The sequence below is a fragment of the Anser cygnoides genome, chromosome 3 (assembly GCF_040182565.1).
Source record: "Anser cygnoides isolate HZ-2024a breed goose chromosome 3, Taihu_goose_T2T_genome, whole genome shotgun sequence".
NCBI lineage: Eukaryota > Metazoa > Chordata > Aves > Anseriformes > Anatidae > Anser > Anser cygnoides.
Genome location: NC_089875.1, coordinates 3593011 through 3618559, shown reverse-complemented (window position 1 = coordinate 3618559; position 25549 = coordinate 3593011). Strand labels below are relative to the sequence as shown.

General features: G+C 37.1%; 1 protein-coding gene across 8 annotated transcripts in view; it reads left to right on the top strand.

Moving 5' to 3' along the window:
• Nucleotides 1-25549, top strand: part of MACROD2 (mono-ADP ribosylhydrolase 2) — an 860596-nt gene that overhangs the window by 249815 nt on the left and 585232 nt on the right. For 7 of the 8 annotated variants that reach the window (XM_048060981.2, XM_048060980.2, XM_048060984.2 and 4 more), the window contains one exon: nt 9851-9967. The exons of the other annotated variant lie outside the window; for it this stretch is intronic. In XM_048060981.2, the coding sequence (XP_047916938.2) occupies nt 9851-9967 (117 nt within the window). The remainder of the gene's footprint in view (nt 1-9850; nt 9968-25549) is intronic. 8 annotated transcript variants of the gene reach the window in all.

Here is a 25549-nt window from a genome sequence, read left to right as displayed (position 1 = left end):
TTTTTTTCCATGGGAATGGGGACATGCAGAACATCTACAGAACCACTGCGTTCTGAACTGGATGTAGTCACTTCTGCAACGTAGCTTTCCTATAGTAGTTTCTTCATCTTGTCTCTTGTGGTCTGTGCATCACCTAAACCTGCATGGAGATTGCTGATGCTAAATAGTCAAGCTGAACCCATATGGGTTAGAGGGGAAGGGAAGAGACAACTCTTGAAAACAAACAAGCTCATTGCAAAGTTTTTAGAACATGATATTTGAAGACCTAAGTCATAGAAGCGTTTTCTCTGCACACCTGCTTGCCTTTCTCTTGCAAGATTCTTAAGGGAAGTGGAGCTATTCACCCTGCATCATGTTTCACCTCAGTCTGGCTCAGGCTTTGTGTCCTCTCCTAGGTTTTACCTAAGGCTTGAATGTACTCTTCTGTTCTAGCAGTGGTATGCTCTCTGCTTGTGCTTGTGCCTGGCGCACCCCTATACCTAAAGAGAAATTCCCATGCCAGTGTCTGCATTAATTTTGTTTAGTTAGAAGCGGTATTTAAGATAGAAGCCAGATTTAAAAAGATGTTACATGAGAATGCAATTGCTTCTTCCATATTCTACATGACGAGAAGGTCTTGGATCACTCCCCCTCACATTCCAGCAGTGGGGAACTTTAGACATTATTTTGTTTTCAGTTTACCTCTAAAACGCTTAGGAATGACACGCCAGCAGCTTGTTGGACTGTGAGGATGCACAACAGTTACAAGGCTCCCTTTCACTCCATCGTCATACAATTATTACTTGGTAGCCTGTTCTCTCTGAATCCTTGACCCGTGCCTGACAACTGTTAGCTGATCATAGTGAATAAATTTGTATAATCACTGTGCGATTGCTGCTTAATAACTGTACTCTGAGTATGCAAACACCTACCCTGGTTTAATATAACTCATCTCCCATGCACTTAGTATTTTTGAAGCATTTAGAAGTAATGGAGCATGTTGCTGTAGTGTCCTCTCTCTCCATGCAGAGCCTGACAATGCTGAAAACTGCAGAAGAGGGAAAGATGTATTGTTTAAAAAAAAAAAAAAGTTAACAAACAACAGAGGGAAAATGCTTGGCTATGTGTCTTATAAATTGGGGGAAAAAAACAAACAAACAGAAAACTTCCTGAAAAAAAATACATTTTTTTTTACCGATTTCATTCTCTTTTTCTACGTTAGCTTCATGCTTTTCCTCAGAACAACCTGCAGTATTTATTTCTTTGCTAATGGTTCTGTCCGCATTACACAGAGGACTACAAAATTGGAAGATAAAATTCCAAATGCGTGTACAAATCTGAGATGATCACAAAATGCTCACAAAAAAAAAAAAAAAAAAAGCATGCTGGGGATGATATTGATGAGGCATCCTGCTAGGTTTTTGAGCTGCCAATATGGAAGGGTTAGAAGAATATTTTGTGGAAGCACTAGTAATTTCTTACTCTCTTCTTAACCTCTATTTTTAAGCATTTGCCTTTGGCCATCATGTGAGATGGATTGCTGAGACTGGTGGACGCTGGGTCTCACCAGTGTGTCTGTTCCTACATCTTGATTTCTTTTCATGCAGCATCGGAACATTAGTAACATTTTTATTTATTTATTTTAAATCTGAGTTTCATTGCCCTTTCAGGACTGTGGTTTGTTTTTTTTTTTAATCTTTTTATCTACTTGTTTCTTTACTGTTCCTCAGAGTTTAACTTAATGTTTCAGAACAGTGCAGGAGGAAAAACAGACTGCATAGTTCTATGCGCTAGACAGAGATTGATATCCCAGTAGTAGCCTAATGTCATCAATAGCTTAATAGGCATCGTGGCAAAAGAGAGTTTCGGTGAGTTTTTAAAAGCAATAATGTGATTATTTGCTGTGAGTTTCTCCTGTGCTTGAGGGAAGAAGCACAAAGGTGCTTGTTTAAAAGGGACACCACTGAGGAGGAGGCTGGCATCTTGGTGCAGGTAGCATTGACTTTCTGTGTGGAAAGTGTTAAGCAGAGCCTGAGTTGCAAAGGGCTGTGAAAGGAGGGGAAAGAAAATAAATAAATAAATAAATAAATGAGTTCTGATGTGATCTCCCTAAATATTTGCATCTAAGTTCAAGGTAGAGCAGAAGCTTAGATGTTAGGTGAAAGCTTAACTAACAATTATATTTGTATCTCTAAAATAGGCAGAGCAACGACTAATTTACTCACACAATTTCCTGCCTCTTCAGGCGGACACATACCTATCTTTTTTTTTTTATTTTTTTCCCACACAGTCCTATTCTTAAGCAGGTCCACATTTTAAATTTTTAATAATGAAGGTCTTGTAATAATAGCACAGTATCATGAATGGAAATCCAGGACAAAATAAAATAAGTAGGCGTCCTAGCAACAAAATGAAGCACGGACTGTTTGCCTGTGCGGTATCCAGCTGGAAATGAAGTACTGTGACCGCCCAGGAGCCAGAGGAAAGGATTTTGGAGTCACCAGCCTCGTTTCTTCAGGATGATACTGCATTTGAAAAACAAAACCAAAAAACTTTGCAGCTTTTTAAGATAAGAGATGTCAGTTCTGGAACCAAGTTCAGCTGAACATGAACTGAATTTGGTTTCATAGCATAGAACAGTGAGAAATTTCACCTGACTTCAGCTTCTTACTTCACTTATGAATAAACAACAACATGGAATTTTTCCGCTTGCCACAGCGAGGTATTTCAGGCTTAGCTGTTTCAGTCCCATCTGCAGAAGACTGTGGTGTGTCAGGTGTCTCAACATCAACACAATTAAAAGGAAGTGGATGGTTCCTTCACACATGCCTTAATGTCAGGATTTTGGACTGGGAAAAACTGGAAAAACACTATTGGAGCCTTTCCTAGTTCTTTTTTTACTGCCAAAAGTGTGACATTCAGACAGGTTTATCAGACCCATGTTTCTCAGAGCCCTTATGCTGCTTGAGTGGGCTGACAAAAGTGTGAATCCTATTGACATTATATCTCTGTCTACAGAATTGAAGTAGAGCTCTTGGAGACTAAGAAAGATGACGTCCCAAGTATGAGATAAAACGCATGCAATATTTGTTGCGCAGTCGGTTACAGAAGGGACTTACCAATTGTCATTGCTAATGCGACACAACAACTTTTACTCGGTTTTTCATATATTTTTAATTTGAGTTTCTGATATCCCCAAGATATTTGACTAAAACAAAGAAAAGATATCTGCCAGAAAATGTGAGTTTACTATTATTATTGTTCCATGTTTTTCAAAGTAAGAATGATTGATTGTGTGCAATAATTGTAGGACATACTTAACATTTAACAGACCCATGAGTAAATGAGTTTTATTTTGACATGGACATTGATTGTGTTGGGTTGTGCAGCTGCTTTGGCTGTCCTTCAGTGTGAACCATATCCAGATTAAGGACAGTTTTATCATAAAGCATCAAGTTGGTTTTAAAAACTTTTCACCATGGCAGGCAAAACCTGCTGTTTTTTAATGGTAAATTTGAAGGATCTCATCTAAACAATATTCTAAAATACAAGTTTCCCAGGGATGACTTTACAATAAAGCTAAGATATGCCATTGCTTTAAGTAGGCTTGTTCCTTGCTGTTTGTACTGGAATAATGTTTTTACTACTTATTATTATTACATGAAATTCCCTCTGCAGCATGGTTTAGTGGTTGGTATTGGCTGGACTCAGAGTTTTAGTTCTGGCTGCAGCCAGGTCCTTTGTGCAATCTGAAATGCAGATTCTTAACCGAAGACAGGCGCTTTAGAGAGAATGGGAACTGACGCCCAACCAGTAGCGTAAACTTTGGGGTTTTGAACCTTTGGTTCTGTCTTGGTTCAACTCAGGAGTAGGCAGTAAGAATTTCTGAAAACTAGTATTTAAGAAACTGCAAATTTGATTGTCTGCGGTGAGACAGGAATCTAATTCAGTGAAGCAGCCATCTCAAAATACAGAGTTCATCTGTGTTTTTGTTTTTAAAATGGAGAATTTTAAGGCAAAGTCAGATCATGCTTTTCAACTCCTTCAGATGCTGGCTAGAAAGTACTGTATAAATGCAAAGTATTTAAAATTAATTATGTTGGAAGCCTATAAACCAGTGCATTGATTAAAAATCTTCAGTTCATTAAACTTCCCCATGGCAGAGGCCATCTCTGTAATATAAACTGCCGTTTCTAGCAGCGGCGGCCGACTGGCATCTGTGTAGTAATCTTTTTAAGATCCCCACCTTTGTTCATTAGACCAGCAGCTGTTGTCTCGTGCTGTGCACGATTTATTTCCCCTTGACACCAGTCTCGGAGGTGCAGTTGTGCCTTTCCCAGTACTTGATTCTAGTGAACTTCCTAGAGGCACTTTACCAGTTTTGTGGGTTTTTTTTGTTGTCGTCGTTTCAGTGTGCATTCTCGCAGTGAGCTTTTTGAAAGGACCACAAATACTGAGGACATGTATAACACAGGTGTGCTGCAGCTGGGGCAAACCAGATTCCTCTTGTGTGACCCGAGCGATGTATCTGTTATAATAACGTTTTTCTGGTTTGATTCACTCCTGGCATTTACCACGTGGAAGAACAGTAAGGCTTCATAGATAAATCATGCACCATTAACTTGCTTAAATAAGTAAATCTCCTGAATTTCCTGGTGAAAAACAGAAAAAAAGATCTGGAAAAGCACCAAGAACAGGAATTACTATGGAAAAAGAGTATATAGTTTCTTGAAATATAACATGATAAGTCTGCATATGTTGTTTACACCATAACTTGAATTCACCCAGCCTCAAATGCAAGGTCACAAAAGAAGTTTGGGGCTTATTATTCCCGGAGGCTGGGGGGGGGGATTGTATTATTTTGCTGTGGTGTTTGATTACCTTACCCTTTTTTATTACCATCTGCACCGCAAGGCTGGTTTTGCTGAGGTTATTTTTTTTTTTAAAGCAGCATCCCATGATACCCTTAAGTCTCTGTTTCCTGTGCTTTTGCTTCATTTGCAATTTTCAGAGATTTTACCTAAGAAATAGATTTATTCTACATTGTACATTAGTAAATTAGCTATTTTTACTATATAACTTTAACCCTTTAATTCTGGAGAACAAATACAGTTGTTTTACAAGAAATTAAATAAGAAAATATTTAACTTTTTAGCATCCTGTAATCTGCAGTAGTGTAGAGAGATGTTTTCAAAGATTTCCACGTTTTCTTAAAACTCGTTGTTTTTAGAATACTCTCATTTTGCCTAGGAATTTTATTTTGAAACTTAATTTTGTCCATGTATTTTAAGCAATTATTTTCAGGCGACTTCTTTGTGCAACCAACACCATTGACTGCAGTAGTTTGGAAAGAGTTTTTCTTCATTAACAGCTTCTGCTGAATTGTTGGGAGAACAAAGTGCTGTCCCTGGTGACTCCTAAAGCTTATGGATGCATGCAAAGTGATTGCTAATATTATTTTTAATGAAAAAATGTTGGGGTAGTACTTTTAATAGCTTTATGCAAGCATGAACTACTTCAAGTATAGTGCTAAATCTCAAGCTCCTTGAGCCGTTCTTCAGCCCTAGTGATGTATTTCCTATACGTGCACCTTCAAGACTAAGAACCCCCTTCCATGTGCTTCTCCAGCGAAGGCAGCACGAAGCGGTAAATACAGAAACCCCATTTCTGCTGGCTCTCCACACATGGCAGTGCAGTGAGTAACTGGATCACATTTAAAAGCAGAGCTCGACTGGCTTAAGTCTTTGTAGGCATCTGAAAGCAGAAGTGTTGTGTGTTTCCTCACAAGCATTTATCTCAGGGTGGCTGCTAGGGTGCAGAAAAGAAGAGGAACCATCCCGCAGATTGCTGCTGCCTCGCTGGCAGCACCTCCTGCCCCAGTCACAACTCCTCTAGTCAGAGTGCGATCAAAAATCCTTGGTTTATAAGCATGCAAATCGTATCAAGAAGCACAGTGTCAGGAAGGACAGTTAGCAGCCTTGCCTGTAAGACTTGCCTTCAACTCTTGCCAGTACTTAGAAATGTCAATTATTCGGCATGCAGACCAGAGGCAGGATTTCTTGTCAGCTAGATAGTTTTGTCTGTGGGGTTTTCCCACATCTTTCCTGTAGTTGTGAGATGACAGCTCACTTGGGTATATAAATGACCCCAAGTACGTATATATATGGTTTCCATAAACCTGGACAGGAAGACAGCCTGTAGAAAATAGGCAAATTATGAAGCTGAGTGATATCTTCTGAGTAAAATGACGTTTTTGACTGGTTGTAGGAAAACAGTGATAATGCCTAATTCCTTATCACTGTCACATGATGCGAGTCAGATTTGAGCATAAGTGAAGTGCCTGGGTTTTTACAGGCAGCTGCACAAAGGAATTCCAGGAAAGGAACAGTGGGTTGTGGCTTAACGTATTCTAAATCTGTTTTGAAAAATGCAGATGAGCATCTATATATCAAACTGATGATACAGATGAAGTATTTGAAACCAATATATCAAAGATTCTTCACTTTCCTACAAAAGTAATTTGTCAGCATGCCATTATTATCATGTAAATCTCTTCCTCCTTACCACACAATAACAATATATCTTTGGACATCATTTTTCCCTCCTGAGGTTGTTGCATTATCTGTAATTTCCATAAAGTTATTCTCTTAACAATGCTTACTTCACTGTACACTTATATTGCTAGTCAGTGCACTCTTTCAGGAAACAAAATAGCACACATGAATGTTTTGTGCAGGCCTCTCCATGATTTTTTGAATTAATACAGTGAAGGCATGTTTTAGCAGAGGCTGAAGTATCGCATTTAGATTTGATAATCTACTTTATCTTTGCCATTTTTTTTTCTTTATGTTACGCAGTGCTCATATTTAGCAAGATGTTTTACTGCTTGGGTTTCTGCTAGAAGAATTATCAAAGTTGTGTTACATATATATTATTGGAAATATAGAATGTTTCTAGTATGATTTATTGAGTTCTCATTGTATTAAATGGAAAATGCATACATTGATCAGAGGTCATCTTGCTCAAGTATTTCGTAAGTATGGTAGAAGAAAAGTTATTTAGACAACAGTGATTTTTTTTTTTCCAAAAATCATTCTTCTGTGTGGTCACTGAAGTATATCAAATGCTAATGTCTCAGTTTCCATCTATGCCTGTCCAGAGTATTCAATCATTTTCTGTTAAGTCATCTTTATAAGAGAAGCATGCACTTCTACTTGTTTGTTTTTGGCAGATGTCTTCCATTTTCCTTGTCATATGTCAGAATTGGTTATGATAGAATTGATTTGCCTCAGTTAAAAATTCAATTTTTTTCAATTACCTTTTCATCCTTCTGGAGGCTGCTTCGATTACTAAGGCTCGGAGAGAGGACCTGTGGGGAGCCAGCTCCAAGAAACCGTGATAGGCCGTTGGTACCTTAGTTGGGTGTGCATTAAGAGCTTGCTTCTCCCATCATGAGATGGTTTATGGCTGCGGAGCTGCGACTGCCTTTCTGTTGGCCATTGCAGCCGACCTGGCACGTGGCTTGTTACGCATTGGGTATGTTAATGCGCTGTGGATTTAGAAGTGGCAAATCTGTGCTTCCGCTTCCCCATCAGAGGCGATGGTTTGTTTTTGCAGGTTCTGTTATTTGGCTGTGCTCTGAGCTGAATCTGGGTGAAAATGAATGCAATTTTGTGAAAAAGAGGTTGATTTATCTGTATGATTTGGTTGAGAGGGTAGATGAACAAGCAATTGTACAGACACAGCTCAAGGCAGGGTGCCCAGCGGTGAGGGACAAGAAATTGCTTAGGGCTGGAAATGCTTAATCCACTGCCAAGGGATAACTGCTTGGATTTGAGTCCTTGTCCAGTGCTCCCGAGGTGAAAGACTTCTTCCTCTGTTGAGGATTGCACATAAAGTGCTAGTGCTAAGCATTTATTTATTTTTTTTTATGTTAATGTCTCAGGAAACACTAATGTTGGTAAAGATTGTGGTGGTAGTGGTGCTTATAAAAATATACTTGAGGTTTCAACGCATTCTGTTTTACTTATCCTCCTTGGTTTGGAAAAGCACTTAGTAATTAAGCTAAAATAATTAAATAGGATATTAAAAGCACAGGATAGATTTCCAGCATTCTTTTTTCCCCTTGAGGTCACAAAATATTATTCTTGCATTAACATCCTGGAGTCTGTTGAGCAGAGATTTTGGGTACGTTAAAAACAAAAGTTCAGTTAAGGTAAGTAATAAGACTTGGTATCTTGGCATAGTTGGTGCGCAACACGCTTATAGCTCCACAAGCACATCCTTTCCAGTAAGAAGGTTTCAGAAAATACATTGAAGGTGGAACAACACATGATTCTGTAATTATCTTTCTCTCTAATACAGAATATTTCAAAATGATGATTTGAAAATCAGTGGTGCAGTGTCCAGGATGAGTATGGAGAATTATAAGCAACTGCTTATCTGATTTCACTGTGTCATCTGAGTATTAACCCTGGCAGAGAACACCTCTGAACAGATAGCCACGATTTTAACTCAGTCGAAGGCTTAATTCAGATAAAGGCATTATCTGCCCCTCAACTCAGGGACAGATGGCTTCGGAGAAATGTGCAACACCTTGCAAACCTAGCTGTGCCCCTCATGCAGAAAGTTGTCGTTTCCATTCCAGCTTCAGAAATGACTCGGGGGTGAGGGAGCTACCTGAGCTCCCTGCCTCCTGGCTGGCAACGAGTGGCCAAGTGGCCAAGCGTAGGATGGTCCAAGTCTTTCTGTAATAGCCTGTAGAGAGGTACGCAAGTTAGGCTAAGAATAGATTATATGCATCTCTTGAAATCCCATCTCTAATTAACTTTTCAAAGCTTTTTTGCTTTAATCGTTTCAAACATGCTGTTGGGAACTGTTGTGGCTTTGAACTGGTTAAAGACAAAGTAAAATATTGAGCAATGCAAATACAGAATCTGTGTTTCATGTCTGCACAAGGATTTGTTTAGCCTTTCTACTTCAGCTTATTTTACCTTTTCGAATTGATAGCGTAATTTATACGGTGATTATTGCCTGTAGTGAAACTTCATCATTGCTGCTGACTTAGGGCCTTCTTGTAGTTGCTGTGTTGGTGCACACAGTATTTCCTTTTTTGTTTGTTTCCTTTTTCTTAAACTTTTTTGCCATAATTACAGTAAATGATTTCTTTGATTGCATGTGGAGTGAGCAAAAATGCTGTGCCAGCAGCCTTTTCTTTTTCCTTTGCTGCTGCTACTATTATTTTCCTGGCTCCTGAGGGTAAAAAGATCTATGCACTCTACTAATTTTCTTGCATACTTAGCTGCAATTGCAACCTTTAGTAATTATTATTTAATTAACTCCAAAGTATTGAGTGAATAATGCAAAACAAAAAAGAAAAAGAAAAGGAGGAAGGTCAAAACAAGGTATTTTTGTAAATTTCAAATCCATAAGCATTATTATTGGAATCTTTGTATAAGGCATTAATAGGACACTGACATTAAATAGCTTGCACAATTCTAGAAGAATCAGAGCTCTGTAGTACAAGGCAGTTTGGTATTTAGCTGGGAATCAATTTTATTTTAATAATTGGTAGTGAGAATTTCTTTGAGCTTTGAATAAGACCACTTTCTGTTATGGACATTTTAATTCTGCTTTATCTTTTTGAAATGTTTTCTTTCCAATTAGCAGCTGTTTACTAAATACTATTTTTCGGGTAAACATTGACTAATTCTGGCAGAAAAAATGTTTGTATATACTTGAATGTCTGCTTATAGATCTGTAGGTCTCTGCATTTAAAAATGAGCAGTAATTGTTTGTGGCCATACATTTGTTTGAATACAACATAAAGACTGGCTTTTAATAAACAAAGTTTCTGGGTTTGCCTTTGTAGTGGACGGCTGTATACACAGAGCTGCTGGGCCCTGTTTAGTTGCTGAATGCCGCAACCTGAGTGGCTGCGAGACTGGACAAGCAAAAATTACGTGTGGATACGACCTACCTGCAAAATGTAAGTCTACTCCTTTTCAGCATTTCCTTTTTGTTTTAAGCACGTGGAGCTGGTGTGCATGCTTTATTTCCCGGTAGTCTAATTCAACAAGGTATTCATTTTACAAAATTAGCAGCGGGACTTAATTAAGCGTGTTCTGTAATAATGCCTTCCCCTCAAAGCAATTCAGGCTTTTCTAAATGATTATTTCACCTATGTTATCCAATGAAAACTTACATGTCTCGAAAACATAAAGCATCTTTCATGTTTACTTTTTTTGCAAGCTAAAACATATCCTTTCGTATGCATAATAAAGGATTTGAAATGCTTTAAGAAGTATGAACAAAATATACATTATCATATTTAAGTTCCATGGAGACAGTTTTTGGAAATGTTGCATATTTCATATTCGTCATGCAGATTCCTTGATTGTGAATACTTTGAGAGCTGAGGAGATCAAAGTGATGTATTGTGTTTTCAGTTGCTATGTAGAGGCTGATTGGCAATTACTGTGAAGGCATCTGTCACACTTTAGCTTTCGGCGGAGTGCAGCTCGGTGCTGGAATGTTTTTGCACTTTCAAAGTGGAATTGCCAAAATTCCTTATTTAAAATAGGAAGAAGGCTATTTCACCTTGTTGCACAGTTGTTGAGCTGGTCTTGGAAAAAATTAACATGTTGACAGCATGTTGGTTGGACAGTCTGTTATGTAAGAATCGAATGTAGGAAATCTCTTCAAGTTTGGATCTTACTAGAAAAGTATGTTAAGAAACGGTGATACAAATATCAAGAAGGCATTACAAACAGCATATAACTGGAACTGAAGCTCTTTTTTTTTTAATATGCAATCTGTACTAGGAACATGCCTCATTCAAATGTATTTAGATCTGTTCTCTTAATTCATTTCAGGCTGTTTCCACATAAAATCAAATGCATACTGCAGAAATGGGTATCTTGTTAAGTTCCTGTGGCCCTTAATGCCATAGGTAAAGAAGAAAATTATGTTCTAGTCATTTGTTGACACCTTCTATAATGATGATGATAAGAGCTACCAATTACTTCCTTGACAGTGAGTTCTAATTGCTGCATGTGGGAAAACCTTGCTTTATTTTATACATAGTTTTACCGCATGTTAAAAAAACAAAAAACCCTTTGCTATATTTTATACATAGTTTGACCATGCTAATGATTATTTATGAAAGGTAAATTTCGCTTCAGATCAGGGACGTTGCTGTGGAAGATCCAACGTGGTAGTTACATGTGTTTTTTTTTTTTTTGTTATATGATCAAAATCTTTACCAAATTCCTATAAAATTGATAAAATTATCAAATAACTACTGACGGTAGATAGAAATCTGCTGTGGATTTTTGCCATTTAATTCTTCTTTAAAAAAACAAAAATAAATAAAAAAACCTTGGGAGGCTAAGAAAAGTTGCTCATCCATGGGTGCATAATACCTCCCATGTATTTTAATGAGAGAAACTAAATGCAAGGTACCAAAGCAACAAGCACTGAACTGCATTTGAAAGAGAGAGTATGGCTGAGGCAGGGCCTCCCTTTAAGTTTTATAGCAGTTTAATGTGTCTTGCTTTAGTTAGGTTTGTAGAATGGGATCCTGCTTGAAGACTGTAGGGAAAATTTTGTTTTGTTCTTTATATAGAAATGATAAACAAAACAATGAGAAAACCCATTATCACTTGCAGTTTGAAATAAAACCTGTAACCACCTGCAGAGAAAAGCCAATATTCTGCTTAATCGATATTCTTAGAAATTGAAATTGCATTCAAGATGCATCTATTTGTATTTGATCATGCATCACATGAGATGGAGAAAGGATACATTAACTGGCAAACAGGCAAAAGGAGGGAAATGTACAGTTTACACGCAGAGTCTGAGAATTAGGTACTCTTGGCTTTTTAGATTTTTTTTCCTTGAAACGTATTTGTGTTCATCAACTGTTGTTTTCTTTTGCTCTTCCCTTTAGAAGCTTTTGGTTGTGGGCTCATTAAATTACTGTACCTTGTAGACCGTTCATCAGGAAGTGATCAAACAGTTGAGACTGTTTTCATGTTTTAAAGAGCTGTAGAGCCACTTGATATCTTTTGTCACTCTGTGTCACTTTGCCATAACAGTATGACAATTTAAGTCTTTTACATCTGATTTTTGCAATGGAGCTGCAATATGACAGGAGGCCTGGGTTTTCCCATCCAGGTGTGCTATGATGCAATCGTGCTTGTCAGCAATTTGTTTGAAGTCATAGGCGAATGAATAGCTGCCAGCTTTTACGACGAGTTTGCTCTTCACCTATCTGTTTGTATACCCGAGGCCAACTACAATAATCCATTAACAGTTTGAGTAGTGTAATGATTATTTTGTTGTCTCAGGTCTTCTTGTGATTGTGGTTGGATGAATAATAATATTAAATGTGAAATGTTTTTCCAACTGTGATGAATTGTTATTATTATTTTTTTTATTTATTTAACCGAATAGTAAATGTTCAAATCATATTTCCTACCCTTGGGATTTCCCCATCTCTAGTTCTTGATCTTGAAATGTTTTGCTTGGAAGCAGTTTGCTGAATTCAGCAAAGCTGCTCCAGGACAGAGCAGCCTGCACAAGTTCTGTATGATGCAGGACTTCATCTTAAACTGAAAACTCTGTGTTATAGAAGAATTAGTATTCAAAGATCATACAGCATATTGTGTAGTCTTATAGACAACTTGGAGGAAGCTGGAATTAAATTTGGCATTTGAAGGAAGGTATGCTTTGCTAGGAAACTGGTAGTTGGTAAATAAAAAATACTGGCAATCTGCTTTATGATCTATTGTATTTTTATTGTGTACTTTGCTGTATTTACTTAATAAGTTCTTATTCTTATTCCTAAATAAGAACAAGTGTGATAAAGGATTTCTTCACAAACGAAAAAAAGATAGAAAAAAAAAACCTGACTGAAAAATGCAAAGACTGATGGCATAGGCTAGCCTTCTGTGTTTTGTTCTAGTAGTTGGATCTGAGTCAGAGATCAGTCTGTGAAGTACACAAGTAACAGTAAATGCTTAGGGAGAGAATACATAAAATAGTTCATATTTTTCTCATCTTTTCGTGCTTGTGGTGTGAACAGACCAAAATTAACATGGCTATAGCCTAGAGGTGTTGCTCTATGAACTTTTCAAGATACATTTTTGAAAGCCAGAAAATAGTCTATATGAAAATAGAGGTGAAATCAAAATGAAATTTCTAATTACCAGTTAATGTAATGCTCAGTACAGTTTTACAGAAGTAAGTGTAATCACCATCTGCCTTCTGTGCTGCAAAAGCCTACACAAAGCCCCCCAAATGCCAACTGAGTTATTTGCTGAATACATAATTCTGTTGATGTCATCTATTGTTTTTCAGCAAACACCTATGCAGGCACCCAAGTTTTCATAGCGTGTCAGAGGGTGGGTTGAAAAGGCACCGCTTTTTGCACAGATATTTTCCTTTAATGCTCTCCCAGACCAATCGTCAGTTACTTAACTTTTGTACTTCATACTGTTGTTCGTTTTTAAAGAAAAGTTCATTGTAAATATTGTACAACTGGTCCTCAAACATTGAGCAGTGCTCTGATATCATCGATAGCAGATGAACAGTATCTGTGTCAAGCTCTACAAATGCTTGTTTTCTTTCTCATTTGATTAATAGTCTCAGTTGGCTCTACTGGCAGAAAATGGTCTGAATGTGAATTGTGTTTATAGCTGGAGCCAAGGGTCCATAACAGCCTCATGGCTTGTTACCTGCTTGTAGATGTCTGCCATAAAAAAGAGCCTGTCAGAACACATTAAAAAATACAGTCCCATTCTACAAGGTGTTAAATGGGTTTAAAACCAATTGAAGACATGGTAACAACATCCAAAACAGGTAAGTGGTACCCTGTCCTTGGCAAGAAAGGGCCACCCAAAATAACTTTCTCCTGTTGTTAATATTTCTCGTAATCTTTTCTTTCTTTTTATGGAAAATGTTTGATAATAAAACCCCCAAACCTAGGAAAATAAAATGTTATGGCCTCTAATATGGGACAGAGCCAATGACTGGTAAATTAAATCTGAAAGTTTGACTTTCAGTGCAAGCACCTTGCTGGATATGCTAGGCAGTTTCATTGTTTTATGTTGTTAATAAAGCTTTAGTATTTTGAACAAATTTTTCTGTTTGATATTTTGAGTACTACAAGCAATGTCCATTGGGAAATGCCATATATAGCACAGTCTCCTGGTCCAAAGTCACTGTGTAGATCAATCTGGAGTAATAATGTGCATGTGCTCTCAAAGACAATTCCTGCTGTGAAATAAGTAGTTAGTGGGAGAGCTAGTATTAAACACAGTAGGAAGAATCAGCCTTTCGATTTGTTTAATCAGATTAGAAAGTGGAGATTACAAGTAGAGATTAAAAATGTGCTACTGTTATATAGGCATAATTTTCAGTATTTAAAAGATGAACATTTAGAAGGTATTATTTTAAAGTAAGGCTGTAAAGGTAGAGAATTTAAATCTCTCTGTATTTGCTTGGAGACTGCTTCTAGATCTGTAATTAAAAGGTTGATTAGGCAGCAATGGAACTCCAAGTACTGTACTCCAGTACTCCAAAGGTGATCAGTTGCAAAAATGGAGCACAGCATTTAAGCATATTATACAAATTCATGGGATTCCATAAATAACTTTGTTTACTTTCAAACCCTTGTTTGATTTAATAATATCTAAAATTTTCTTCAAATGATTCTAAATTTTTGATGTGCAACAGTTAGAAAGATACGTTCTTCTGTGTGGTTATGATGTGCAGAAAAAACATTATCTTTGCATGATTTTTTTTAAATTTGTTTTTTGAAAGAGCTTGTTAAGGGAATTTAAAATTAAGTCTGTGAATTGAAAAGGAAGGCATTAGAAGTGACGAACACGTGGCCAGCCAAGAGAGAGAATTGCTTGGAGACAACTAAGTTGGCTAATATTTCCCTGCTAGTTAAGGTCCTTGATCTTTACCCACCATTGCTTTTCAGTAGTTCAGTGAAAACAGGTGTGCTACCGAATGCATAGCTAGACTGAAGTTTGATGAAATTTCAGGTGAAAGAGACTACTGATAAGCAGAGGGTGACACAACCATGAATATAATCGAAGCTTCTTAAATGTTAGGATTTTTTTCAAAGAGTGATGTGTTTATACTTTTTTGCCTTAGCTGAGTAGCATCACATTATTTTCACCATTGTGCCCAGACTGTGTGGCACTTGCCGAAAAAAAGGTTTAGCCCAAAAAAGCTCTAGAGAGGTAGTTCCTGAAGCAGCTGTTTGATACCCATTTTTAGTATTTCTAAAATCTTTATCTTTGCTTATGTACACCAAAATTGAAAATAAGGCAAAGCAAGTTCTTAATAATCAAAGGTCCAAGACCACTTCTCGTTGAGTGATATTTTTGTTGTTCAGACTTTTTTTTTATTATTATTAACAAAACCACTTGCTATGTATTTGTGCTTTTTTTTTTTTCTTCTGAGTTGTGTCTGGTTTTCAAAGGTATTTCTACAAGCTCAGTTTATGTATTTTATAATGATTTTGAAAGTAAGTGCAGTGATGTCTTTATTGTGTTTTAATTTGGTCTAATTGGTTCCAGTCATCTTAATGACCTGCTATATTTGCCATTAACACTAGGATACATTGCATATGCTGTAAATGTGTTGGAAGGGAAACGTTAACGATTACTTCTTCAGTCCTAGAACCTATTTAGATTTTAGAGAATTTAATGGTATATTGTAAAGCACAATGGCTTGTCTCTCCCTTCTGTATATACACACATACACAGAGGGAGAGATACATTCATCGGGAATATAGTTATCAACTTTGACTAAATGAGTTCAGGCATCTCCTCTTCCAAGTCCTCAGTCTGCCATCAGTTTGGATAGAAAAGGGACAAGTTCTGTAGCTACCAGTTGAAAAGTATGGATATGAATCAGCAAGAAACTTCCATCATGAGAGTATACAGTCTTAGCCTTGGATTTGAGCCTAGATCATGTACAGTTTTTAATGGATAGCTTCTTTAAAATTTAATCCATGAATGGGCCAGTGTGCATTTGTTAGTGCTCTATGTAGTGTCATGCTGTGGTTAACCTACTGCACGGAATGTTGGAAACCCTAATTTCACATCAAATTGTTCAGTTAACAAATGTATGCATTGTGGCTAAAGGAAAGGTTTTACTATTGATCCTTTCTGCTAAATCTAAATTGTCTTCTTCTGGGCATAGGTTGCTACAGTTCTGTCAGTGAACACTGAACTCTGGGGCAGGAGTGGGCACAGACAAAATCAGAGGACTGAACCTTTTGCTCAGTAGCTGGGTCCACCATTGGCTTATAACGTGTGCGCCAATATCATGTAATGGCGGGCAGCAGAAACCCGATGCTGTGAGCTTCCCCTCTTGGCCTTATTTCTGTAGCTCTGGACACGTACTATTTTGGAAAAGGTTTAGTTCTTGGTGTTACTGAAAGTGGTCACAGAATGGAGCATGCCATGGCAATGCCGGGAGCCCACCCAGTTTTGTACCACAGCTCCTTGGCGCCAGCCTCCACAGGGCTTGGGTTCACCTTCAGGAGACCCCATCAATGAAACAGAGAGCAGCTTACAAGGCGAAAACAGACTCCTAATGCTTAATTTATTTGTAAGGTGCTGTTTAAATGTCTCTTCTTTCAATCAAAAATAATTTTCACTGGAACTTGCCTTACCACACTAGTGGCTGGTAGTCATTCCTCAGACATTTTGGCGCTGATATATTTTATTTCCTCTATACTTGGACATAGTTGATCCTTTTTACCCAAATAATAATAAAAAGTCAAATGCGTAGCAGAAAAATAAATAATTTTTCTGATAGTTACAGTCAGCTGACAAGGAGAAGGGTTATAATGGAGATGTTTATGCTCCTTTAACTGCAGTGCTTGCTGCTGCTCCCACTCTAATATGTTCCCTCAGTAGCCAAAGCCTACACTCAGTACTTGAAAAATTAATCTTTGATGCATGAGATTTTGTCTGCCTGAATTTTGCTTGTCTCATTTTAAATGGTGATAGAAATTGCTTACTGTAGTAAAACACAACATTAACCTCATAGTGTGCTGGCACTTTGTGATTTATGCTGGTTTAGTCTCTGAAAAATATGCAGCCTGTCTCCCAAACCTGGGTTTAGCTTATAAAATATGTTGGCACAGGCTCGGGGCTTGAATTGGAACACTAACTGATGATCCTTCATCTCCCTGGGGTAGGAAAAAGGTTTAAAATTGTAGCCTCTCGGAGGTCATTAACTTCATATCATTTCTTCAGATTAATTATAATTGTGTTATTGTAGCTGGAATGTTTTAAAAACAGTACAGCCTAATTTTGTTTCTCTTGAGCAAAGTATAGTATTCCTTTTTGTGCTGTGTCTGCATATTTCTCAGACAAAAATACGACAAATTATTTGCAAATGGAAATAATCAAATCATAGGTAATAAGTAAGGACACAGCTATTTCCATTCTACTATTTTGAAATAAAGCAAAAGTAGTATCAGAGGAATGAAAAGTGCTCTGATTTTATTGTTATTATTGATGCTTCATTCATTCTCAAACCTTGTTAACTTGAAGTTGAAAGCTGCTCATTCTATATTTATTTTTTTTGATTGTATTCTTGAATGGATCTTCCAGAGGAAAAGTTGGATTGTTTCAAGAGGAGTTCTTTACCTATAATATAATTCCTTTCAGTCAATCTAAAGTGGATAGGATGGGAAGGTTACGTGCAATGGTTTTTAAAAGGTCCTTATTTCACCCAGCAGAGAGGAATCCCGAGGCTGTATAAACTCAGTGCACAGACCAAAACACGCTTTAGTGACCATTAGTTTGTCAAAATTGAGGTCAAACATTTGAAACATTTCTCTTCAGGAGGAAGACATCAGGTGTGAGACTGCAGGGCATAAATATCATTTTAATTGCTGCAGTGAGTAGTCTAAATACTGATTAACCAGATAGTCGTTTAAAAAAAAAAAAAAAAAGCATCATTTTACATGCTATAGATGCCGTTTCACTGCAGGTGAAAATATACTTTCATCCAGGATGTTTTGTATTTGAGTATGGGGATCTGAATAACAGGGATATTTTAAAGCTAACTTAGCTTCCTATTTTTTGTTTCTTTGTTTGATTTTTAGCATTTTCATAGCATCCCCCTTTCCTCTACAACATTTTCACACACTGATTCTTGTTTTTGTTTTTTGTTTGAAATATTTGGTACAAGTTGAAGGGGATATGTTAGTTTTATTTCTCCATTTCTTAGACTTCTCAGAATCTTGCTTCCTTCTTTGCTATTTGTAAGTTTTTGATAATGTTTATGGAAATTCTTAAGTTAGCATTCATGATGTTGTACCTTTTTACAAATATAAGGACAGCCAAGCAGGGGGATACAATGATCTTGCTATATGTTTCTATGGCCATACATCTGTACATCTATGTATGTGTCTATTTTCTGTGCACTCGCATCATCAGTGTTGCAGAACATTTACAACTTTCTGTGGCTTGCAAATGTTACAGTCCTAGGACCAGGTTTATGAAGAAAGTGTATTAATGCAAGGTACAGTACTTTCACTGAAAACTTTTTTTATAGCTGCTTCTGCCCACATGCTGGTTTGTGGGTGAGTGTAATTTGTATAATATAATTTACACAGTAAGAAGCCAGAAGAAAGTGTTAATTAAACAACTGTCACCAACTTTGAATTACATCTTCTTTACATACTCCTGGTAGCTATTTGTCATGCTACAAATATCTCTTCTGTCTCCTTGGCAAGTGAGTTCCCTCTAACCTCAGACACAGTGGTCTGAATTCTGTTATATTTTTGCCCGATCTACTAGATGGACAGAGAAATGTCCAACCATTTTTTTGTCTTTACATGGCCAAAAGAGAGTGTGTATGATACATCACTGCACACTGCTAAGTAAGCTTCCTATTTAGTTTTCAATAAAAATACTTGGTAAGTTTCCAAGGCCTTTCCAGGCTTATAAATAAATAAATTCATAAATGCAAAATGTTTTGTGACACTAAAAATAACCCATTTTGATATCTAATTATATTTGTGTCTGTCTGGATCACATTTATCTTTTCGTAACTTCCTTACTATGCTTTCAGTATAATTTTATACAGTCTTCATGTTAGAATTAAAACACATGGGTTGCTTTTTAGAAAGTAAGAATACAGTAAGAATATTGTTTAATTTCTCATAGCCTGCAAGCTATAAACAGCAGGTCATCAAGACTCTGAACTGTTTGAAGTACCCATGAACACGAAGGAGGAAACAGTTTCTCATTGAAACTCGGTGTTTTAACAACCACATTATTCATTTTTAATTCTCTCCACAGAACGGGGGGAACTCCACAGATGTTACATGAAGCAGAGAGGGAAAACCCCCCTGAGACATTGAGAGGTGTCATGGATAGCAAAATAATGTAATATAATACACTCTGAAAGCCTGCAGTTCTGAAATCACAATTCATTCACATAAACGATTGCATTTGTGTCAGGTGTAATCCTGTCAAAGGTGTAATCTTGTTTAAAACAACTTTTTCTCAAAATGGAGCAGAAATGTTTCCAGGGAAGAATGTTCATTTAAAATTAATTTGTTGTAATAGAGCCTTATTCATGAGAAGCTGAAAGTGAAGTTAACGCAAAATTGACTGGGGAGCCATGAATATTGTTGGATTTCTTTCAGTTTACAGAGTGAACATAAACAAAGGCACAAAGCAAGTCATTTTAAATCAGAATCTTACATTTGGCAATGAAAGACAACTTCAGAAAATGAATTTTGTCTTTGAAAGATTTGCCAGAACTTAAAAAAAGTAAAATAAAACCATCTCTCCATCACTGCCAGAATCACCCGTTACTGCAGGATTTTTGCAGGCTGTAAAACTTCTCCTCCTCTTCTGATTTACTGTTCAAGGATCTGTATTGCTTTGGGACCATACATAAATGGAGGCTACATTCAACACAAAAATTGGTTTTAGCCAAGACTGATATATCCCTACGGATTACAAATGGAAAAATAAGACAACAACAACAATCAGGAAAAACAAAACAGAACAACGGAAAAACCCTATTCAGTTAACATTTTTATAGTGGTTATGACAAAAATGCTTTCAGTATTGTCCTTGCCTTCCTCACCATCTCATGCCCATGAGTTGAATTAGCTGTAGCATGGCACTGGCCTGTCCTGCTCTTTGTTGGGTTTGGTACGGGGCACCCCGTACTGCGAAGTCATAGGAAATCCAAATCCTGTTTGATCAACTGAAATGCCACTGAGCCACCACAGGAATAATTAGGGTGGAAATCAAGAAAACCTGCATGCAAGTTTATCCCCATGGGGAATTCAAAGGCGCCGGAGAACAGGCAGAAGATCTGTGTCTGAGGTCTGTGATCCTGACAGATGCTCACATGTCCTGTTGAAGCTACGGATCCGTGAGTTTTCTTTCATTGTTTAACTTTAATTATGCAATTGGGATATCTGGGTTTTTCTCTCTTAAAAAAAAAAAGGAAATTAAATATACAAGTATGTAAGTTCCCCAGACACTTTTCGTCAAATTAATGCAGTTTTTAACACTTTATAGTCTCTAAAATCAGTCAGATTTCATCTTATTCTTTCCCTGTCCTATTGTTGTTGATTTTAGACAGTGCTTTATTTAGCTTTTCCACCAGATGGTTTATCAAAAAGAGCAGTTAGTTCATGGGTCAGGGGATCTCTTGTGATCATGCATAGAGGGTGAGTCCAAAAATGTGAGGAGACTTGTCTTGGTCCTTTTTTTTCAGTAACAATTTTTTAGGGGCCAAATGCTTATGAATAAGAATCTAGGACAGCATAAATGCATAAATCCCCTGTATGGAAGGCACAGCATGATCTGGAGGAAATTCTCTAAGGTGGGACAAGCCCTCCCGTCATACAGTAAAGAGCTTCGGGGTCTTTGGCCTTTTCACACACAGCAGTGCTGTCTGGTGTTGTGTGCTCCTGTGCTGTAGGAAGATGTCGTAGCTGCAGAGCTCCTTTGCCTGCCGTTTCCTTTCTTCCCCCAGACCACTGAGAGCTGTGCTCATGCCTGCAGGGGTGCAGACTTGAAGCACCTGTTTAAAAATAAAATAATAATAAAAACAAAACCCTGCGTGTAACCCACATTAGACATGTGTGGTGGCATGATAGGAAAGGGAAAATTTCCAAGTCTGACTTAGGTCGACTTTTTTTTTTTTTTTTAAGGAGAGAGGAAAATATTTTGTTCAGTTTTTGCAATATTCTGTGCTTAAAAAGTATTCCTTGAATTTGAAAGTATCAGTGCATTTCAGATAATCCACTGAACAGGCATCAGTTGGTAATGATTTTCTGTCACTGGCTCTCAGGGTTGGATTTGAAGCAGAAGTGTATAAGCAAAAAGCTCTGTAACCTTTATCAAATCTAGGTCCTCATAAGAATCTTAGTTCATTAAATAAAAGGGGATTAGTATTAGATGCAGGTGTGGTAAGTCACTGTCTTGTTTCCTAAGCTACCCGGTCTTTAAGGGGTTGATTCAGTGGCTTTAGAACTAGGAAAGCTTTGGGCAGGGCCAGTTGCACTGAATCCTGCTCTGAAACAAATGCCTCTAAGGCTGTCACCTTTCGCTAGTGCCATTTTTGGCCACAAGTGGTTCATGTGGTTGTTCTGTTCCCACACTTTCCTCACTTCTCCACATTATCCAACCTGACAAAGATATCTCCCTGCCTATGGTAGAGGAATTTAATGTGTGTCTTTGATACTGAGCCTTAATTTAACTATTAGCTCCAGGCTATAATTAATAAAAACTAGTGCAAATGCTCATTTAGATTAATGTGTATTTTATTGGAGCAATTGTCATGGAGGTGTGCTGTTGATGTTTGGAAAACAATGTATTTACCTACCATTGTTTTAGAAAATAAAAACAGCTCTATTTGCTTACAGTAGTTGGATGCCCAACAGCAGGAGCTGTGATTTGGTTCCAAGCCCATCATCCGTTATATTTTTCACCTTTAACCTCCAAATTGACAAAATGGCAGGCATAAAAGTAACAGATTTCACTATAGCATCTCTTATCTAAATGCTGTGCCTGGCAAGTATGTTATCCATACCCCTGTGTTTTCATACTCTTCAAACATCCCTCCCTTACAGCACTTTCTTGGTCAGTCACTGTTAGTGGTGATCTCCATATTTTCAGTGTATCTTTTCAGAGACTGACAGAGCATCCTCGACCATTTTAGTGTTTTCCCAGCTATCCTTCAGCCTTTCTTGGCTGTTTTTTCATTTTCCATTCATTGTCCAGCTTGTTTCTGTTTGATGTGAACTCCTTCTTGATTTTAGTGTTTTCCTCTCTTTCTTTATGGCATGTAATGAAAGGAACACTTCCTCTTGAGTACAAAGTTGGGTCTAAATTTTGGATTTCATTAAGGTTCAGCTGTTTTTTATTAAGATTGATGGTTCATTCCTATCAACATTAAGAGTAGTATCTGAGCTTAGGCTATGCGAAGATTGATATAACTGTCAACCCCAAAACAAATGAAAACTGTCCTCACACATCAGGTATCTGTGTAACTACGCCAAAGCATTTCCAATTATTCTGGATGTATTCCTTGCTCATCTCAACCAAAACATTAATTCAGACTGCAGTTAATTCACAATAAAATTGGAGTAAAAATAACTAAAGATACTTCATTTTTTGTCTTGGTTATGTACCTTGTTTTAATATATGCATTACAAATGTGATTGACATTGCTTTTTATTGCATGAGGTGATGCGGTGCAAAGAGGTAAGGCACATGGTACATGCAATGCTTTTTTCTATACATACAGGGAATACCCCTTCATTGTTAACAGTCACAACTCTTAAACCATTGTTTGTATATCATTGAATAAACCAAACACATTTTAAAATGTATTTCTTCTGCTTCCTTTCTATTAGATGTTGAGAAATGTCTGATTGCAATTTCTCAAAGTTGCAGGAACTAGTCTGTGCTTGCCTTCTGATCAAATACAGTCTTAAGACGTAATGCTTTATAACAGGCCAGACTCTGCGATTAAACACACAGAGTTTTAACTTGTGAATACTTGACCAAATAAATGCCATAATCAACAGGAGTAGATGGCATGTGATGATTTGCTGGGTGAAAAAATCCTTCTTTATTAAGGCATTTGTTACTCTCATGAGATGACTTTTATCTGCTATCAGTCTTATAATATGCACAGTATCTATGAAATTATCAGTTTCATTTAAAAAAAATAACCAACAACAACAACACATGTTTTCAGATGCTTGAGTTGGCTGTCTTCATCGAGAATTAAGTGTTCAACTGGTGTTCTGAACAAGTATTTCCTTACCTTGCATACTGTAATATCACTCATGCTACTTATCCTATTAAAAGTGTCTTGAGACTTTGGTACAAATCATGCTTTTCTCCCTTTTTCAGTGATCATAGTTTTTGAAAGCTAGAGAGACTTCGTTTCTTAGCTTTTAGTCTGAAACGGCATGCATTTCTTCAGTCTTTAAAATGCGAGGTTTCTGTGTAACCAGGGATTGTGAGATCCTTTCTTTTGTACATTTATGTTTGAAGGTATTCATTTGAGGATAATTCCAAGTAAAAAGAAAGTCTCTTGTGGCAGAGTGGATGTCTGCAGGTGTTCTAATCTCCTGCTATATCGCTGTCTGGGAGATTTCACCTTCATGTTTAGGGAACTCATTTGGGCTAATCAGGATTGGCAACTCTGTGCAAATGAGATTGCAAATGAAGCTTGAAAATGGAATTTATTTTAAAGAAAATATTTGGATTAAAGAGACTGTGATATATTTATTCTTCTGTTTTCGTCTTCCAGATGAACACTCTTTAACATTTTCATATTTTGTTAAATGATATTAAAATTTAAAAATGTAAAGGGAATTGAGGTGGATCATTGATGCATTCTACTCTGTGGTTTTTTTTCCTGAATATCAGTCATACTTCATTTATTGAGATCTGCATTCCAAACATATTTGTAATGTATGGAAAATTCAATCTTAACTAATAAACTGATAAAGAGGAGAGCAAATGGGTTTTCCTTCTTCACTTTAATGTGTTTTCTTGAGAAAAGCTTTCCAAAGGGAAGAAGGTTAAATTATGGTTCCTATTGAGGTATCTCTCTTTTTAGGAGCAGTGAGAGGTGTTGTTAAACTCTGTTTCTCCCTCACGTCCTTGCTAAACTCAGTCAAGTCAGCTTGAAAACTGACAGCACTTTGCCCTTCATTAGTAGCTGGCTTATCCTGATGTTTCTGAAGACTCGTGGAATGTACTAAAAACTAAAGAATAAAAGGGATACACTTTATATGTACAGATTTTTATCTATTTCCTTTTCTTTCTTTATTTCCCTCTTTCTTATTGACATTACATCAACATGCAAGGTCAGTGAACCAGGCATAGGCTTTCTCTGTTACCACACCATGCAGGCAATGCTGCTCTGCTCTCACAAGCACTCCCAGTTTTCTTTCTTCAAGTTTCTACTTGACTAGCGAACGTTTGCATTGCTCTTTTGCCCAGTTCCTGACAATTCCCTGAGGAGCTGTTTTCACTTTCTGTGGAGCATTTACATTTTATCTTTGTAAGAGAGAAGTCTTGGCATCTACTCTTTTTTTTCCCTAATGGGATTGATTTCAGAGTTACCTACACAACCATTCCTACATTCCTGCATAAGTATAAACCTCCAAAATACATGGAACAATGACCTTTACATATCAGAAGATTAACTAAACTGGAGAACAATAAAACTTAGTGAAGCAGGAAGCTTCAAATGATGTGGAATGATTTTTGAAGCTTATGTCAGTTTTGTTAGAGCTTTAATTTTACATTTCTATACTTTTCAGATTACTTGACAATAGTGAGCAAATAGTAGGGTACGCTTTTTCTCCTTAGAGAAAGGAATGGAACAATTCAAAAATAAAAAGCCTCTTCCTTGAGAGGAATGGTGCTTGTTGTTTGAAACTTCTAAGACAAAGAAATTTCAGTTTCCCCTCTTACGTTGCTTCAGGCACCTGAACAAAGTGGGGGTGGAAAATTTTGGCTTGGAAAGCCTTTTAAGGAGTTTAATATAGTTTGCAGAATTTCTTGTGAAATTTAAAACAATGGCTTAGGTTGTGGCAGTGATGATCCTTAGTTATGCAAGCAGAGATTGGTTTTCTTCCTCTAGCTTGTACCCTTTGTGTTAAATTGGTTACTGTAGAGCTAAATGTGCTGAGTAAACTATTTTGATATTGTAGATAGCACTAAAATTACATATGTTCATATAGCATATGATCATGTTCTTTTCCAATAAGGAAAATCTTTAGAGAAGGAATTTTTCACGTACGTAAATGAGCACAGATCTTTATGGAGCATAGCTATTTCTGTCATTCAATTTGCCTTTTTTTTTTTGGGGGGGGGGGGGGTGTCTCATTTTTTCTGGGCTTACCCAGACACATGGTTACTGTGTGTAATTCTAAAATTATGGAAAGGATAACATTCTGGAATGAAATGCCCTCCTTGTGGAGAAAAACAAACACAAAGCTTGAATGCTGGAATTAAGGCTGGAATAG